The 18,595-nt window shown below is 41.9% G+C and overlaps 1 protein-coding gene across 1 annotated transcript in view; it reads left to right on the top strand.

Moving 5' to 3' along the window:
* LOC139717774 (nuclear pore complex protein Nup98-Nup96-like) overlaps nt 1–15,282 on the top strand; it is a 47,539-nt gene extending 32,257 nt beyond the window's left edge. The window contains exons 15-29 of the mRNA XM_071629276.1: nt 1,574–1,627; nt 2,823–2,930; nt 3,644–3,765; nt 4,608–4,712; nt 5,799–6,022; nt 6,582–6,812; nt 7,173–7,312; nt 7,863–8,072; nt 8,948–9,167; nt 9,819–11,411; nt 11,785–12,037; nt 12,562–12,974; nt 13,375–13,493; nt 14,272–14,454; nt 15,112–15,282. Of these exons, the coding sequence (XP_071485377.1) occupies nt 1,574–1,627; nt 2,823–2,930; nt 3,644–3,765; nt 4,608–4,712; nt 5,799–6,022; nt 6,582–6,812; nt 7,173–7,312; nt 7,863–8,072; nt 8,948–9,167; nt 9,819–11,411; nt 11,785–12,037; nt 12,562–12,974; nt 13,375–13,493; nt 14,272–14,454; nt 15,112–15,282 (4,146 nt within the window). The remainder of the gene's footprint in view (nt 1–1,573; nt 1,628–2,822; nt 2,931–3,643; nt 3,766–4,607; nt 4,713–5,798; nt 6,023–6,581; nt 6,813–7,172; nt 7,313–7,862; nt 8,073–8,947; nt 9,168–9,818; nt 11,412–11,784; nt 12,038–12,561; nt 12,975–13,374; nt 13,494–14,271; nt 14,455–15,111) is intronic.
* The last annotated feature ends 3,313 nt before the right edge of the window (nt 15,283–18,595 follow it).

The raw sequence follows: 18,595 nt of genomic DNA, 5'->3' as shown, positions 1-18,595 counted from the left end.
CTTCAAAACTTCTACATAGAATTTTTACCTTTGACTTCTTTGACCTTTGACCTTGATTTTTGACCTGTATTGTACATTTTGCTACCAAATGCTACTCCTTCGCCATTTCTAACCCGTTTTCGATTCCGTTTGCTTTACGTGATGGCACTAGGTGAGGGCTTCAAAACATCTACACAGAATTTTGACCTTGGACTTCTTTGACCTTTGACCTTGATTTTTGACCTGTATTGTACATTGGCTACAAAATGCTACTCCTTCGCCACTTGTAACCCGATTTCGATTCCGTTTGCTTTATGTGATGGCACTAGGTGAGGGCTTCAAAACTTCTACATAGAATTTTGACCTTTGACTTCTTTGACCTTTGACCTTGATCTTTTTACCTATATTGTACATTTTGCTACTAAATGCTACTTCCGGCGGGGACATATATTACGCACCGCGTAATTTCTACTTTTCCTTGTGAATTCCAGCGGCTGGTTCCAAGACACTGGCTACTTTACTGTCATAGTTTCAGCAGGGTCACATGAAATTTTAATCTGTTGTTATGGTTTAACAAATGATGATAATGTGGTTTAATCGGTAGCCACTTCAGTATTGCCACTGCTCTGCCTCAGGGCCCTGCTGTTATTTGAACACCCCCCCCCCCCCCCACACACACACACACACACGCACACACATGCAAGGGCAGGCACTCATTCATACACCTGAGGCCTGCTGCATAAAACTATAAATTTGAAATACTGTAAAAGTGGAAATTTTCACAGTGTTGAAATTTTTGCACATTTCACGCAACCAGAAAGTACCGCGAAAATAAAAGCACGCGAATATTTTTGCTTGCCATATGTTCCTGTACGTGATGTATTGATTCTGCGGAGTTATAAACACGCGAAACCCTTCTTACCTGTCCAAGCGCGAAAAATTAGTCGTGCGAAAATATCCACTTTTACAGTAGTCACTGGTAAAAACCATAGCAGTACTATTTCATAGCCAATCAAAGCCAAGAAATCACTGATGGCTGCCATTGATTGTAGAGTTACCATTAATTGTAACATTGTTATAGTTTTATGCAGTGGGGCCCTTTGTAAGAGGAACATTGTGGGTAAAAATGATCTTATAATAAAGAAATGTAAGCACTTTGTGGGATTTGAACCTGGGATCTTTGTTTGATAGTCATGAGTCTTAGCAGATTTATTTTTTTTCCAGATTTTTGAGAGGGCTGTTGAGTATTACCCAGAAAAAAAAGAAGGAAAAAAAAAAAAATCCAACAATGTGGATGATCCTTATCTCGCTCCTTAAACTATGCATCTTCATAATATAACCTCTTTCTGTGAGGTAAGGGTTGTTTGTGTCATATGACATCTTGCACAAGACGAGTTCTGTTAACTAACGAGGTATTTGAGTTGTCTTGATAGGCTGGGGGAAATTTCTGTCTCTGTATCAGGTTAACACCTGTCTTGAGATGACCCTACCCCCCCTCCCCCCCTTTGCAAAATATCATGTACTCCTGCCACATATTCATGCATAATTAATTCATGATTTGATGATTCCACTTCATTTCTTTTTTATTTTGAAGGTGTCTGCCCGAGCAAAGTTGAAGCCAAAGCCTATACAGAGAGGAGTCGGGAAGGTGAGCTTATCACATAGAAGTAACTCTGACTGAAGTATCATCTCATGCCGTGATAGTCTGTCTTTGATTATGGCTATAGAGTGCTCCAACATTCATGGAGGCTGTCTGTGACACCCCACCCCCATCACTAAGTCATGTTTCATTTAGGACTGTGATACAAATTAACCTCAATCTTGAGTCACTCATTCGAAGTTATTGAGAATGTGGTAAATTGATTATCAAAACTGATATACATTTAGACATAAGAATAAGGAATGTTGTACAAGTGACATCTCCATTACAAATAAGTACATTACTATAAATGCAGTTTGATAAAAGGACTGATACGAAATATTTTTAGAATAAACAGAAAACAAAACTGTGTGTGTAAATGTGTAAAGATGGACAAGCATCCAGTCAATGTTTCTTGCTTTTGTCATGCTGTAAAATTTTTTCCGAATGACTTTTTATGTTATACAAAGTCTGCCCTATTTATGGTGAAATTTGCTGTATGCAGACACCAAAATGGAGGCCAAACTGGTGGCTTCAAACCCTGAGACCTGTCTCGGTTTAAAAATAAAAGTGCCTCATGTAAACATGGAAGGGTTGACTTTCCGTCAGTGTGCAGACACATCTTTATCAACTCTCTGTATGTTCTGTGGCCAAGGAGGTACCCACACACTGAAGGCACATTGTAGAGAGAGAGTCTGAAGGGAAAGTCAGTAAACCTTCCCGATGATACGCCAAAGTTCTAGGCTCCTGGGTTAAAGGGATGGTATAGTATTGGTTGAGGTGAGAATTCAGCTTCTAACTTTGTGTGAGGTACTTCGAAACCACCGTATGAAATGTTAAAAAGCATATAACTCGAAGAGGAATTCAAAGTTTATTTGATGAAAATTGGTTCTGAAATGGCTGAGATATCCAAAAACAAAGAAAAACAAAGCGGTCCTAATAAAAAGTGGGTCCCCTTTTTATTAGAATAATTTTGTTTTAGATAACTCAGCCATTTCAAAACCAATTTTCATTAAATAAACTTGGAGTTCCTCTTAGAATTATATGCTCTTTCATATTTCATAAGAGGTTTCTCAGTGTCTCAAAAGATCATCATCAAAAAACATTGGAAACCTCAAGCCCCATCTCAACTGAAACTGTATCATCCCTTTAATTTTTTTCCCCCTTGTTAATCACTTTTGTTGCTATTTTCTTTCCTTGACAGTCGAAGTTGTTTGATGGCCTCGAGGAGGAGGACAGCACGCTGAACTCGGAGACATTTGTGACGCGGCGGAGCATCAAGAAACTTGTCATCAAGAACAAATCCCTTGATGTGAGTATATTTGGCACTGATTTGACAATGCCCTTCATGCATCTTGACAGATTATTTGGGGTTTTCCCCCAATTTCTCTGAATCCATCTGTTAGGAAAAAAAATCAGAAGAGGATGGGGTTTTATATGCCTCCGCCACGAAGTGGTGCCGGAGGCATTATGTTTTATTTCTGTAGGGGGTGGGAAAGAGCGCTTTGGGATGAGAAATTGGCAGGAAACAGGAAAGACTCAAGATCTTTGCAGAGTGCTTGATAAGTGCAAGGTCGTCCTTTCGTGATGTTCATCATGTCAGATTTGAAGAGATTATCTTTAAAGGTTTGTGGCATTGTTGTTTGATTTGTTTTTAACAGATAACTTGTATGGAATATCTTTCATTGGTTTGATACTCTTCACGAGAAAGAGGCAATGATGACAGGTTTACATTGGAAACAGCTCCCAGCAAAGATTGATTAAAGCTCTCCCACCCAGAGATACAGAAATATGAGATGCAAGGCTCGCGTCAAACGTTGCAGTTTTGTCCCTGGAGAATGTCTGCAGCTTGACAGACGGCATTAGTTGCGGTCTCTGCACACCGCATCTGCGAACTGATTTCAATGTGTGGTTGAAACATAAGTCTCTTCTCGCAATAACGTGTGCCCTGTCTTTGACTTTGCTTTCTTTCTCTCCTCTCCTCCTGCCCCGCCCTCCCTCTGCTGACTGGTTTGGTCTTCCCAGGAGACCCAGAGCAACAGTCCCAGCACCAGGACATCTGTCAAGCCAGACGAGTTGGCATCGCCCCTGCCCGTCTACCCCCGGGACCAGACGCACGCCTCCGTGCACGACGCCTCAGAAAATGAGTCAGTTAGATCCCCTTTGCACTTCTTTTAAAAAAATGAAAATAAATATAAGAAGAAAAAAAAGCACATCCATCATAAGCCCTAAAGATATGTGAATGATTAGTCCTTAGTGCCCCCAGTGTATGAAACTTGCAAGAAAAGCAGATTGAAAAGGCAGCTAAGCAAAAATTGCCTTTTTCAAATCTTCTCTATTTCCTTTCTTTTTGTAATTTGAAGATAACATCTGTGATTGTATTTCCAAAGCATTAAGTACTTTATTGCTTATAGAAAAACTTGAGTTATACTTTTGCTTGTAACAGGAAGAAAACTAATTTCCCTAAACTAAATTTTCCACATACAAAGAGAGTTACCAGAAATTCACAAAATCTTAGTTTTTGTGGAAAGTACTCTTTCCTTTCACTTGTTACTGACATATGTGAGCTTAACATTATTCCGCTCCTTTTTTAGAGTGAAAATATGTTGAATTTTTGTCTTATTTTCTTCATATCGTTGTCTACACATGACATAAAAAGATGTTGCAGTCTTCTCTTCCAGCGATGGCGACACACAAACTTGTGAAATTCCTAACTTTTTAACGGATTGTGCGATTTCTTCAAACTTTCACTGATGTGTTCTACTAAGGTTGCTGCTTTCACTCAATTGACATATATATTTTGGTTTCATTCTCCTTTGATAGAGAAGAACCGTATGATGAAGGATACATGTGCATGCATGAAATTGATATAAGAGGCTGATTTCTCCTTGAAATTGTCTGTCACAATGATTTGGTAATGTAAACCTTCATATTTTTTTCTTGCATTCACACTTGATTTTTTTACCCCACTATTTATATATCTATGTAGCAGGGAAAGTCCCACAGGAAGACGGTCTTTGGATGAAACCAACACTCCAGAAATCTCCCTCTTCAGCAAGCCAAAGGTTCTGGCAGACACCAGTGCCATGGACAGGTAATTTAGAGGCAATCTTTGTAGGAAAGCATGCTAATGATATTCGATGCAGACATATATCAACTCCCAACATTCTTTAGGCATCAGGAAATCACACATACTTTTTATGCACTTACAAGATATAGCCACCAAAAATGATTTTAAGAGGGTATGACAAATCAAAACTTTTGTAGTATTCAGGAAGACATGCCTTGAGAAAAAAAAAAAAAGAAATCTCTGTACTCTTTGGATATGTTCTATTTCTTTTTGATATTATGTGCATCCTCACAGTATGTAATGTTGTTGTTTTTTCACTTGAATACTGAAACATTTACGCATGTATTTTAGTTTGGTAATCAGCAGTCTTAGGTGTTTGAACATAGGTATAGTAAGTAAAACAGGAATAGTTCAGCGGGATAATAGATGGTTGTGCATCAGACTGTAGCAGCCAAAAAAAGAAAACTAGTAAGATTTGAAAATGAAGTGAAAGCAATGGAAAGCAGACATCATATACGTAGCACCGATGTTTACCCTTGGATTTGCCTGTTGGGAAGGCCCCCCCCCCCCCCATTGCTAAACTACACTGGTTTAGAATTCCCCCAAAAAATCAGAATAAGATATTAACCATTGTTTGTAAATCCGTTAATAAAGAAGCCCGCAATACATTAATTACATTCATCATACCCATTAATATGCTTATCATTTACAGTGATTGTGTAAGCAAACTTTTCTAGTCATTCCAGAGATCCACAAAAGGGTTAGACATCATTCCTCTCTTGCACATCGTCCCCAAACTGTGGAATTCATTTAACCCCCTCACCAGCAAATAAACCATCAAACTTATTGTTTAAGAAGCATCTGAAATTCCAATTCCAATGCTATGTCTGTTTATTTGGATATCCAATTTAAGTTAATTTTTCTGATACATTGATATCTAAGTATAAAGCAGTTTGTACCCTTTGGAAAAGGTGCTGTACAGCTTTCATAATGTAATGTAATGTAGTGAATGCTATCATGTGTTGTTTGTATCATGTAAAAATGACTGGCCTATATATAATAATAACCTTTCATTTGTGTTCATCCCATCCACCTGCTTACCTCCCAAAGCCCTGGAGGAAAGTCTGAGGATGCAGACTGCACCATCCAGGCCCTCAACTCACAGCCTGGCGGCAGGCAGCGCCACTCCTCTGGCACAGGCACCTCTCCCGTCAGCTCAATGTCCACCAACCCTCCGCCAGGCACCTCCGGCCCTCCTCCGACCACGCCCAGGGATGCGGGCTCTGCCAACACCAGCAGAGGTAGCCATGGGGATTCATCGCATGACCTCACAGGTATTGTAGCCGTGCCAAATGTTGCATAGCTGTTAGGATTTCTCCAAAAGCATTCTTGCAAGACAGCAAACCATCAGCTGGACTCCTGTGTGCCATCTGATGAAAGGAGAAAATAATCTCTAATCCCTTTGTCTCAGGTGCTTACTCAATAATTTTCATGTGGGAAATGCAGCTTGGATACGTAGTTTTTGTTATCTTTTCTGTACTCTCCTATTTGTGCATTATTTATTTATTTATTTTTCTGACACCTAGGTTGGCACAGAGTAGAGTAGAGCACACTTTTAAGCCAATATTAATGTTGCTTGTAAAAAGAAAGAATTGTCAGTAGTTCCTTAGTAGCCATCTACCTCTGTTTTACATAGGCAAAGCAATTCCATTTCACGTGTTTCATCCAATGTAATCTCATCCAGGCCATTACTGTGTCTTCTAGGAAGAAGAGAGTCTGGTCAATTTTAATATTCTCTTTTATCTTATGATTTAAAACTTGTCAGTCTTTGAGAATGTTGATGGCTGTGCTGTGGCCATAACCTAAGTTTTTCTCCACCAAATGTTTTGCTAGGTGAAAATGATGATGTCATAGACCAGGAGAACCAGCCTCCGCCCCACCCGGCCAGGGTGGTCCTGCGTCGCCCCGGTTACTACACCATCCCCAACCTGGAGGAGCTGGCAGAGCTGACGGACGACAGCGGCAACTGCTACGTGGAGGACTTTACGGTGGGCAGGGAGCGCTACGGTAGCGTCTTCTTCCCTGGCAAGACCAACGTGAAGGGGCTGAACCTGGACGAAATAGGTAGGTTTTAGTCATCACGCAAGTGTGTGATATGTACATCAGTAATGATAGATATGGATGTCAATGTGTCTGTCTCTGTGGGGCTCATACATCAATCATTATTATCCTATGACGTATGGTCAGGAAGGGGGTAGGTGGGAAATGGGGAGAATTAAAGTTACTATTCTCGGCTTTTGACCTTATAGGTGCAAATAGTAATGTTAAACTTGCTAAAATTGTACTTTTGGCTTCCAGGATTGTAGGTTAGAAATATACTCAATTACCCTGATCTTATGTTCTTTGTTATTTATTGGGTAGTGAAGAAATTGTTCGTTAGCCAGATTAGTGAATAAAAACCACACTTTTTTGTTCTCTCCACAGTTCACTTCCGGCGGAAGGAGATCACAATCTATCCAGACGACACCTGCAAACCAGAGGTGGGCGATGGACTAAACAAGAAGGCAGAGGTCACCCTGGACCAAACCTGGCCCATAGACAAGTCAACAAGGCAACCCATCAAGGTAATGTGCTCTGTCTGTCTCATTCTTGGACAGCAGACAAGCCAAGTGCGTAATAATGCTGTAATACTGATGCTGCCTTGTATCTCCCATCTTGGTTGATTAATTTCATGTGCTGGACCGAGGATGGGAAGGTAGAGTACTGTGAATGTGAAATAGTTTCATGATGTGGACATTTTTGCATACTTTGTGCAGTGTGGTAATGGTGACACACAGTTATTTCGTCCATGTGAATCTATGGTATTATTGGTAGTATACCAACAGTCGGCAAAAGTACAAACACAGGAAATTCATCTTACTGGACCCTTCATAGGACTGTAGGAAACTCGTAATTTTTCTGATGTTCATAGTTCATAAGTTGCCATGTCAAATAACTTGACACTGAAAAATTGATGTCATCAGTAAATTGACTTATAAATTGACTTACTTTTGCATGTGATTTCATTCTTACAGCAATGTGTGGTGTTCCAGCAAATGCCATGGTTGTTTGGGTCATAAAGTAGACTAATTATTCTGTGGCTTTGGTTGAGAATGTTTTTTGTCTTTTGTGCAGGACCCAGAGAGGCTGGCCAGCATCGAGTACGAGGAACGACTGGAGAGAGCCACTGCTAAGCTCGGGGCAAAGTTCATCGAGTACCGCCCTGAGACGGGATCCTGGGTGTTCCAGGTCCAGCACTTCTCCAAGTACGGCCTGACGGACAGCGATGAGGAGGACGGAGCACAGCCCCAGGCCCAGCAGACTGCCAAGAAGGGCCAGAAGAAGGTATTAACCCGTTGAAGACGACTCTAGAGAATACTCGGGCAGGTGTCTATGGGAAATTCGTGTTATAGCAAAATCAGTCTGTCCTCAACAGGTTAAAGTAGAGAGAGAAAGATGATAGATAGATAGATAGATTGATTGATAAATAGATTGATAGATAGTGGGTGGGTAGAGAAAGGATGGAGAAAGAGAGGAGAGATAGAGGGATAAAATTGTAGGTATATGGACAGAGAGGAAGGTGAAGGGGAAATAGATAGCTAACGGATGAATGGAGGGATGGATGGATTGATGGATTGAGAGAGAAGAGATTGAGGGATAGAATTGTGAATATATGGACAGAGGAACATGAAGGGGAATAGATGGCTGATAGATGGATGAATAAATAAAAAGAGAGAGAGAGATACATTGATAGAATTATAGATATGTAGCAGAGAGGGAGATGAAGGGGAAGAGATAGCGGATAGATGGATAGATAGGGAATGAGAGGAAAAGAGATGAGAAATAGAGGGATAGAATTGTAGAGATATGGACAGAGAGGGAGGGGGGGGGGGGAGAGATAAGTGATAGATGGATTAATACAGAGAGAGATGGAGGCAGAGATAGAGGGAGAAAAGTAGCTAAAGATTTAAAAGGTATACAGTAATGTCTCTACTTCATCTAGTATCCCCCTCCCCAACCCCTAAAAAAATACATTTATTCATCCATAAAAGATATGTATATGTGTATATTCACATAGAGTGATAGTTAAATGAATGTGAGCTTGAACTTATCAAAATGCTGTATCAGTGCAGTCCCCTAGGAATCAAAAGATTCCTCTTTTCCAGTCAACCTGGAAACCGCACTCACCACTCATTTGTCACGTTTCCTCATGTCGACAGCTGCCAGCAAAGGATCAAGTCAAAGTTCCACCCAAAGTGCCAGAGGAGAAGCAGAAATCCAAGTCACCCCTACAGGAGAATGGAAGTGCCCAGCCCCCCAATGAAGAGCCTATGAGGGAGGAGCCTGATTTGGACATGGACACTATCAGTGACAGGAATGCTCCAAGAATGAGGGGACTTGGTAGTCAGATGATTCAGGATCACTTCATGGGTGGGGATGGTGAGTCTATTTCTCATTTTTTAACCCGTTGAGGACGGACTGATTTTGCTACAACAAGCATTTCCTGTAGACACCTGCTCAAGTATGACGGGACTCGTCCTCAATGAATGAAGTTTCTTCTCGTGTGTCCTGGCTTTATCATCATTTGTATCATAGCCTTTCTTAACCGTACATCTGTAAATAATACTCACTGTGGCAGGAAAAGGCTGCATCATTAGCCTTTGAACTTGCAGCAGTGCATAAATTCATCTCATATCCTGCTCGTTACCTTTCCCAGCTTACATAGAGTGCCTACTATTTCTAAGAAGATGGCTTAACGGCAATCTGTTGTACGTGTAATCTAATTTACTAGCTTTTTCTATTTCTTTCATTCACAAGGAGTGTAGTGGTTAAAAATCCGATGAAATACAATTTTCTATTAGCATTTTTTTTTTACTTTAGAGGAAGTAGACTAGATGTGCTTATTCACTTTATACTTGTTTTTCATGCCACACATTAGATAATGGTGTGGAGAAGATGATTGAAATAATTGTGCTATAAAGATTGTCATAGATAATGCTCTACTCTGTGAGATGAAATGATGCAAAATTTTCCTCTGTGTATGTCCTAATCAGCAAAAACTAGATACACTTTGTTCCATTTTGCCCCTAGCTGGTGACTTGGACACCTTCATGCCATATGATGGTGCAGATCGTGACCAGCGACCCCACGAAGAAGCAGACATGGAAGGTCAGAAGTCGCTCGACGTGTCCCACCGCCTGGCGTCAGCCCTGGGGGTCAGCTCCCACCGGATGCAGGTCATGAAGGCATCATTCTTTGGTGAGGAGGATGAGCCCCTGGAGTACGAGACCCATTCCCGTTCGGGGCCGGCCGCCAAGGTTTCCGCATTTGATGCCAGAGAGGGCTCCCTCCTGAGACCCACTCGCGAGCCATTGAAGGACAGGGGATCGGCGCAGGAGATGTGGCAGTCCACCACCATGGGTAGCCCAGCCAAATATCTGGCCGGAATGTCCGCACCAACTACCAGAGCAGGACCTGGGAGTCCTCTCCCGCGCCTCTTGAGGGAGTCCTTGGATGTGAGGGATATGAGCCAGCTTGGTACGTCTAGGTCGTCACTCCTGGGCATACCCCACCAGATGCCCGTAATACCCAGCAGTATGAGCCCCCGTGAGAAAATGCCTAAGGTGGTAGGATCTCGCCCCCACCTGGGTCTCATCCCCATTGAGCAGTCAGTCACGAACAGTCGCCACGACAACGTGGCAGATTTAGGACTTTTGATGGGGCGATCGTTCAGGGTCGGTTGGGGACCAAACTGGACTCTGGTCCACGCAGGAAAGGCTGTGGGTGTGGAGGGTGTCAGGCCGAAGGTCAAAGAGGAGCCTATGCCATTTACACTCCTCACATCCAAGTCTGTCATCAAGCCTGCATCAGAGAGCTCCCCTTTCAAGGTGACAATGGAGAAAGTGGACATAGCTCCCATGATCAGAAAACCTGGACTAGCCACCCAAATGTACGAGAGGTCATTGGAAGTGGAGCTGCAGCACAGCATGTGTGCCACGGATCAGCAGTGCCCGGCGTTCGCTTCTCAACCGGGGATCGACGCCTTGCACCAGCACATCGCTGTGTCCCAGGAGGACAAACGGGAGGGTTCGGGAGACGAGTTAGAACTCTTGGAGCACACCCGACTGGTCTGGTCTCTCATGGGTGCCCTGTGGGGCGGACTTCCGGAGGAAGAGGGCAAACCCAGGCTGGACTCCAACGGCTATCCCTACCGCAAAGCGAGAAGGAAGGCTCTGTCGCGTTGGCTGTCGGATGCTTGCAGGCGGCACATCAAGAGCGAGGTGCAGGACTCAAAGTTCCGTCACCTCGGTCATGTGGAGGCCATCTTCGCCCTCCTCACTGGGCAGCAGATTAATGAGGCCTGCGTCCAGGCACAGCAGGCTAGCGACCACAGGCTGGCATTCCTGCTGGCTCAGGCAGGGGCTACCCACGAAGTGCGCCACCTAGTGACGACCCAGCTGATCCACTGGGAGCAGCTCCGTGCCGACCAGTTTGTGGCGGACGAGTACCTGAAAGTCTACTCACTCCTGGCTGGTCAGCTGGTCTGGCAGTCGTCCAGGGGGGAGGTCAATGTCTGCGAAGACTTGGACTGGAAGAGAGCCCTCGCTGTTCACCTCTGGTACCACAACTCTTCTGTAGCCTCCATCATGGATGCTGTACATGCCTACGAGGAGGGTTTCACAGGTGGGTTAAAAACAACAACGAATAAACAAACAAATAAAACCAGTAGGCAAAGAATATCTTTGGAAGGGGCAGGAAGTTAGAAATAGGTTATGCATTAGTAAGATGAATATGCTTTTACTTTAAAAGTGCAATTTAAACCATCCTTCAGAATTAGCATAGATGATCATCATAAAATGAATGCCAGAACAGTAATTTACAAAATCTGTATAAGAGAATATATGGGAAGGGAATATGTAAGTCAACATATAATTTTGATGTTTATTGCGTCTCCGATTATGATGTGATGTATAAACATATGTGCATATTTCATATGTATTACATTGAAACACTGCCAAACTTATTACCTTGGTCCCCCCAAATTTTGGCACTGCAGGTGAATCAGCCCTGGGAGACTACTGCCTACCGCCACGCCCACCCTACATGGAGAGCAACCCGGGGTTCTACAAGGAGGACCTGAGTGCCCTGGAAGCCATGGAGGAGGGGGAGGAAGCCCCGCCCAGGGACCGCTTCCCCGTCTGGGACATGTGCTACCACCTCCTCAAGCTCTACTGTGATCGGACCTACCACATGCGCACCGTCCTGGCTCCGACAGCCCACTCCCCGTATCACCTGGATTACAGACTTAGGTGAGTGCTTGCTTTGATCCACCACAGGGCAGTGATTTGGCTCAGTCAGGAGCACTTCTACCTCCAGATCCAAAGGACCAAGGTTTAATTCCTGAGGCTACCTGAGCAATGTTTTGTGTAATCATACCATCCCCTCTTGTAAGAGGCAAAACATTCTGTCCCTGTGATAGGACATATAATGCAGGTCCTGTGTTTAAATTTTATTTCATCGTCATCAGAAAGTATTATTTTTTTTTATTTATATACACCCAAACCAAATAAGAACTCATTTTGTAGAAACATGTGAAACTTTCAACTTTCATTGCTTTCTTCTGGCATGTTTGATTTGCGAACGAAACTTGAGTTTGATTCAACTCTATAAGTTACAGTCAAAATGAACATGGGGCAGGGTTCACTTTTAATATTGCAACTCAGGTGGGAATATCAACTTTGGATAAAGATTTCTTGTTTTGTTTTAGTTGCTGCAAGAGTTTGAAGTTTGAATGTGGATGATTAGATGATAATTTATTTTTTGTTTCTTTTAGCTGGCACGTTCTGCAGATTCTCCAGGCCCTTGGATACTCTCACCTCTCCCCACACCGTCTGGCCCACCTTCACACGAGCTTCGCCTCACAACTGGAATCCCTTGGCCTCTGGCACTGGGCAGCCTTCGTGCTGCTTCACATCCCCAACGACCTGGCCCGCGAGGGCCTCCTCCGCTCCCTCCTGTCTCGCCACGTGACCCTCGACCTGTCGGGCGACCGTTTGACAACGAGGGAGCTCTTCCTGGTGGAGCGGTTGCACGTCCCCCAGGAGTGGATCCACGATGCGAAGGCGCTGAGGGCGCTGTACGAGGGCAGGGAGCGCGAGGAGGCGTGGCACCTGTTGAGGGCGGGGCGATGGAACGACTGCCACCAAGTACTCATCAAGAAGATAGCAGCTGATGCCATCATCAACGGTAGGCACGGCGATAATGACACCTCTGGAATGGGAGTAACTTACTACTGCAAATATTGCCTGTAGTGTCAAAGTAGAAACTTTCACACAAGTATTTAATTGTTTCCTTTCCCATTTTTCACTTGACCAATTTTAGTAAACATGTGTTTTAATTTGGGAACGATTTGTGTGTTTGTTTTTTAAATTGATCTTTGCACTTCTTCAATAGAGTGGAATTTCTACATTGCAGGGTATTCCATGTTTAGAATATGCTAAAAAGTTTTATTATACTCATACTGGGTTATAAGTATCAATACCATCAAGGCTCACTTGTGTAAATGAAAGTTTAAAGTCAGATTCATGCTGATAGTTGCTTCCTACTGATTTTTTTTTTTTTTGTTTGCTTTTCCTCCACTATGTAGAGAGCTATGGATTCCTCAAGGGTGTCCTAGACGAACTGAGCTTTGTGGAGAGGTCATCTGTGATTCAGGACTGGTCAACCAATGGTCAAGTGTACCTGGACTTCATCAACATCAACAAGGTATTCCTCATATCAGTTTGCCTACAGTACATCTATTTTAAAAAGCAATGAGTAACAAACTTCAGTTTTCTTGGATTGTATCAGAGCACATACATGTCCAAAGTGCTATACAAGTTATGATATTCCTGATGAAATATTCCCGCTATTAATCTTTTGCTGAGCATATTGTGTGCGACTCCTGTGAACCACCCAGGGTGCATGATTTGGCCATTAACTGTTCTCATTAATCTCATTCTCTGTGTGTAACTGAACACAGACCATGCAAGTTAGTTTCATTCTTATAAGCCTTGAGAAGTCCCTAATGGCATGGACATCTTGTAAGCATCCACTTTGGAGCTGGAGACGTCGAAGTGATAAGCTGAGAACGAAATGCGTACATTCAGTAGATATTTGTCGTTGCTCAATAGACAGGTGGTAACCAGCACTGCGTGCAGTGTACAAAATAACACCACTATGCACATGTCCCTGTCATACAGCATGATTGAAAAACAGAAGAGGATTGATGATGAAGATGACAGACATAAGTTGACGAATAGTAGGGAAAAAATGACACCCTGAAAAAACAAAGGTATGTAGAATACAGCAGTTAAAAAAACCAAATCCTCTTAACTCAATTACTACTGGTAACAGTCATTCAGCACAAACTGTCAATAGAGGCCCCATGTGGCTTAGCTTGCAATAAAAAACAAGTTTTCCAAGCGATCTTTTGTGCAATAGAATTGGACCCACCTGCTCTGTCCTTACACATGTTATTCTCGTCTTCAAAACAATCTTGCAGCGTCTTGAGGAGCTGCGTGGCCGTGATCCCACCACCTTCGAGATCGAGAAGCTCCATCCGGACATCGCCTCTCTCTGCCTGAGGGTTGGCGGGGTCTACTGCCAGTCCGTGAAGGACCGGGTGTGCCGGTCAGAGATGGCCAAGCGGACAGCCAACATGATGAGGGCTGTGCTCACACTTCAGGTAAGGGATCGATTTGGGGGACCGTGTCCATGTAGCATGACATAGCTTGTTAATATTCAGCTTCCATACCGGCATCAATAGAATACTTTATATGCCATATATTTCATGGGACCTTTATTTTTGCAAATTTAACAACACATGAAATTATTGACTCTGATCCTGATATGAATGTGACATGCATGCATACATTCCTCCTTTTATTACTGTATTGAGAGATCGCAAATTTAAACACTCACATAATCATTGGAAAGTCCCGATTCACAAAAAAATTAGACTTGCTTAATATACGGTGTGTACAATAATCCTGTTCATATTTTGCTTAATATTTTATTAATGAGTGTCTACTGAGAAAAAAGATCAAACAGCTCTCCCATTCCCCCCACCCCCAACATGAACACACATGAGTAGTGAAAAGAAATGCCAGTAACTTGAAAATTTGAAAAGAAATATTCTGCACAGAAAGAGATGGGTGAATCAATCAGCAGAGGATGCCAAGGTAGTTGATTAAAGTGTGAAATAACAAAGTGTGCGCTTTCACCTCCATATTTTACTATGTCTAAGCCTGTGTATCATTTTGACTGAATTTGGTTGGTGTTTTAATTTGTGCTCTTTTCTTCTTTCTTTCTCTTCGGTTTTGCCCCTTCTTTTTCTCTGCAGCAAGAGAGTCTGGCCAGTGCTGCTGGATCGCCACCAACATCGGGATCCAACCCCCTCATCCCGTCTCGGCTCCTGGCTCCACACGTCACTAAGCTCCCCCTCCCAGAGGACTACAGTCTGCAGGAGCTTCGGCAGCTCACCAGGAGCTACATGCAGGAGCTAACGGCCTGATGCAGACCCTGTTCGTTCCCGCACGCTGCGGGGAGAGGAGCGAGGAGGTAGCGCATTGTCTCTGTCGCTGCACGCATACCTGGGACAAGAGTCTGCGGGATCCAACTGCATGTGATGTATGGTCAGAGCACACATACCTCTGGTGGCAGGATAATAGGCTCTAGACAGATTGGGGGTGTGTCACATGTAGGAACGTGAAAGTAACTGGCGTGGAGCAAGGGGCTGTGTCAGTGTGTAGGGGCCTGGGTGGGTGTCAGGAAGTCTGCAGGGGGATTCCTGGATCCAGCGTCCTGTGTGCTGAGAGGGAGATCAGGAGCGCGCTGAAAGACCAGTCGTTTCTCGGGATGTGCCACTGTAATGTGAAGCTCTGAGATGGCAAATTTATGAATCCCTTGGCCTAACAGGAAGGTGATGCAGTTATAAAACAATATTTATTTGGGTGAATTTTCAAGATGACATATCTGCTGTTCAGAGGTAATCAGGTCTCATTTATTTTAAGATCAGGTGTTAAGTTAAAAAAATTGCATCACACTACTTGTTTGGTTTTTTCTTTCATGCTGCAGGAATGCCAATTAGAATTTATTTCTTCCCTGTAGATATCATTAGATGATTCTACTGTATGAGATACAGACCAGCCTGAATATGTGTTACAGTGTAAATAAAAATATATGGAGACACATTGTGTAAAGTAAAGTACTAATCGTTTCAGCAGAATTTCCATTTCTAAGTTTCCTATTGTTTATAGTTAACAGCAACGATAATGAATATGCTCAGGATATAGCAGTACAGCTCACATGGAAGCATTTCACATTATCCCCAGGCCATGTTGTGAAAAAAGGCTGTTCAAAATGTGTTTATAACTTGTTTTTCTTGCATTTTATTGCCAAAAAAAAAAGAAAAAAGAAAAGGAGGCAATGTCTGAAAGTAGATAAATGTTACTGCAACATAAAGAAGAATGTACATTCTGGTAAGTATATTGCTTCACATTCGTAAAAATTCAGTATGTATTCGAGTAGCTGCAAGATTACACACACTGTGTGTGATGTGTATCACGTGGAGAGCTTTATTTTTCTGTCTAGTCTGGCATGAACAAAAGTGCAAACAGGCTGGAAAAGCTGCTTTTGCAGTGTGAGGTCCTGTTAAATACAATGTTGAAAGTATTTGTACTTGGTAATTTGCTAGTGAATCGTGGTGAATGTTGGTATGGAGCTATACATGTAGTACAGTACGACTAGATTTGTACATGTGTATATATGTGTGTATATGTATGTATGAGTATTTCACCAGAGATGTACGACACGCACAATACTCAAATTTGTGGGTTGGAAACTCTCAGCGCTAATATTTTGGTTCGAGTCCTGATGGAAAACCATCTGTGATTGAGGGACAGAAAGTTGTTTCGTTGTTATGTGAAATATGTGTAAGTCACAATTCGTTTTCATTCCAGTGTGCGACTCTTGACTGAGAAATGTTGTAAAATGACTAATTTCAGATGCTTTTGCTGATATATTTGTCAGAAAAGCTAAATCGTAAAAATGTCTTAGGTTGTAAGCAAGAGAAATGCGACGAAATAACACAAAATTTGATATGTGTTTGCAAGCAACTGCCTATATGACAACTTATTCCAAGCCATCATTGGTACAGTATAACTGGAAGTCTACCTGATACAGAGTTGCTGTTTTATGTGAAAAATATCATTGGAAGAAGAAATAACAATGTACCATCATAGCAGCAAAATAGTTCACATATTGATACAAGCACTAAAAAGGTCGTAATACATCACATGGTTGTATTATCACTTTTCCTATGGAGGGTGTTGTTCAATTTATGCACATGAATGTATAAATATATTTATATGTGTTATCGAATGATATTACTGGTAGCATGTTATGTTCAAGCAGATTTTGCATTATGTATGCCAAGATGACATTGATTATTCCTAATGTATAATTATTGATATTCATATCTGGTTTATCACTCTCAATGCTTGCATCACTCCGTAACGTCAAGTTCCTACCTTTGAAGATTACTGTAAAACCCCAAACTTTCATGAATTTTGAGTTTTGTCTACCCAGTGCATTGAATGCCAGTGGCAGTTCATGAATGTTTCTGGTTTTTACGGTAAGTGCTCAATACTGATGGTATTTAATGCCGATGAACAGTACATAGAATGCCCAATGTCTTCACATCTCCTACAGCTACTGTGTCCCAACGACTGAATGTTTTGTGAGGTCCATCGATTCTTCTTCCCAATACGTCCGCATAACAATATCCAACATTTATTTGTCTTCGTGTGTTATGTCGCAGTAATAGCCTTACTCCCTTAATTAATCAGAGCATTTCTTTGTTTTTTTCATACATCGCAGAGTCCTGGTAAAGGAATTTTCAATTGGCAAGTAATGGTGGAGAAATAAACATTAGATTCTTCACATACTCGCCACTGTTTATCGCAATGTTTGGTTGTGAAGACTAAGCAAAGCAAATGGATTCAAAGAATCAGTATTGACGTTAGATCACAATGGTCATGCTGTGTTGTATGTCATTTCTTTAGAAAATGTAATTTTGTTTAAAACACAAAGATATTAATGAAAAAAAGAGGGGTACCTCATGACCGGGCTTGCACATAGTAATGTGCCAACTTTAAAGACCAAAGGCATGTAAGATGGCTGTCACTGTAATATTTGTATTTGTTAAATCATGACTTGTGGAAGAAAAAAAACCAAAACATAAGAGAAATGCTTGTGGAGACATTTTGACGTTCAATGATGTACAGCCATTTCTTCTGGCTGTGGCCTAGTGTGTATGATAAATTAAGTAAAGTGTTAGTGTTATGGGTGCAGGATTGTTGCAACAACATTTAACCCAAACTAAGAAATGTATGTTTGTAAACTGCTGAACAAATTTCAGTTTGTGTCGCCATTTTTTTAAATAAATGAATAAACATAATTTTGTCACTAATGAAACATTTGGTCAAGTTCTCTTGAATTTTATGTTGTTGTTTTTCTTTCTACCCGCAGTTTATTTTTTCAATCTGTTCAGTAAAGATTTGACCAGAGTTTCCTTTCATTATATTGAAATTTCATTACATCCAAACAAAAAGCCATATAAAGATTACATAGATAATAATTTTGGAACCTAAACATTGACTTAACTAAATTTCATTATGACCATGTGTGTTATAATGGGAGTGTACTGTAGTTGCAAAATCATGTTTAAAAACATGGGGCCGTATTCTGAGGGCTTAATTAAGGTGTAATTAGCACTTAATTATCGAAATGGTATTCTGAGAGCTTAATTAAATAGGGGGTTTATT

This window comes from Diadema antillarum, unplaced genomic scaffold, assembly GCF_040938485.1.
Source record: "Diadema antillarum isolate AM-2024a unplaced genomic scaffold, OU_Dant_1.0 scf00000082, whole genome shotgun sequence".
NCBI lineage: Eukaryota > Metazoa > Echinodermata > Echinoidea > Diadematoida > Diadematidae > Diadema > Diadema antillarum.
Note: the sequence above shows the minus strand (reverse complement) of the source record. Positions and strands in the feature narration are given on the sequence as shown.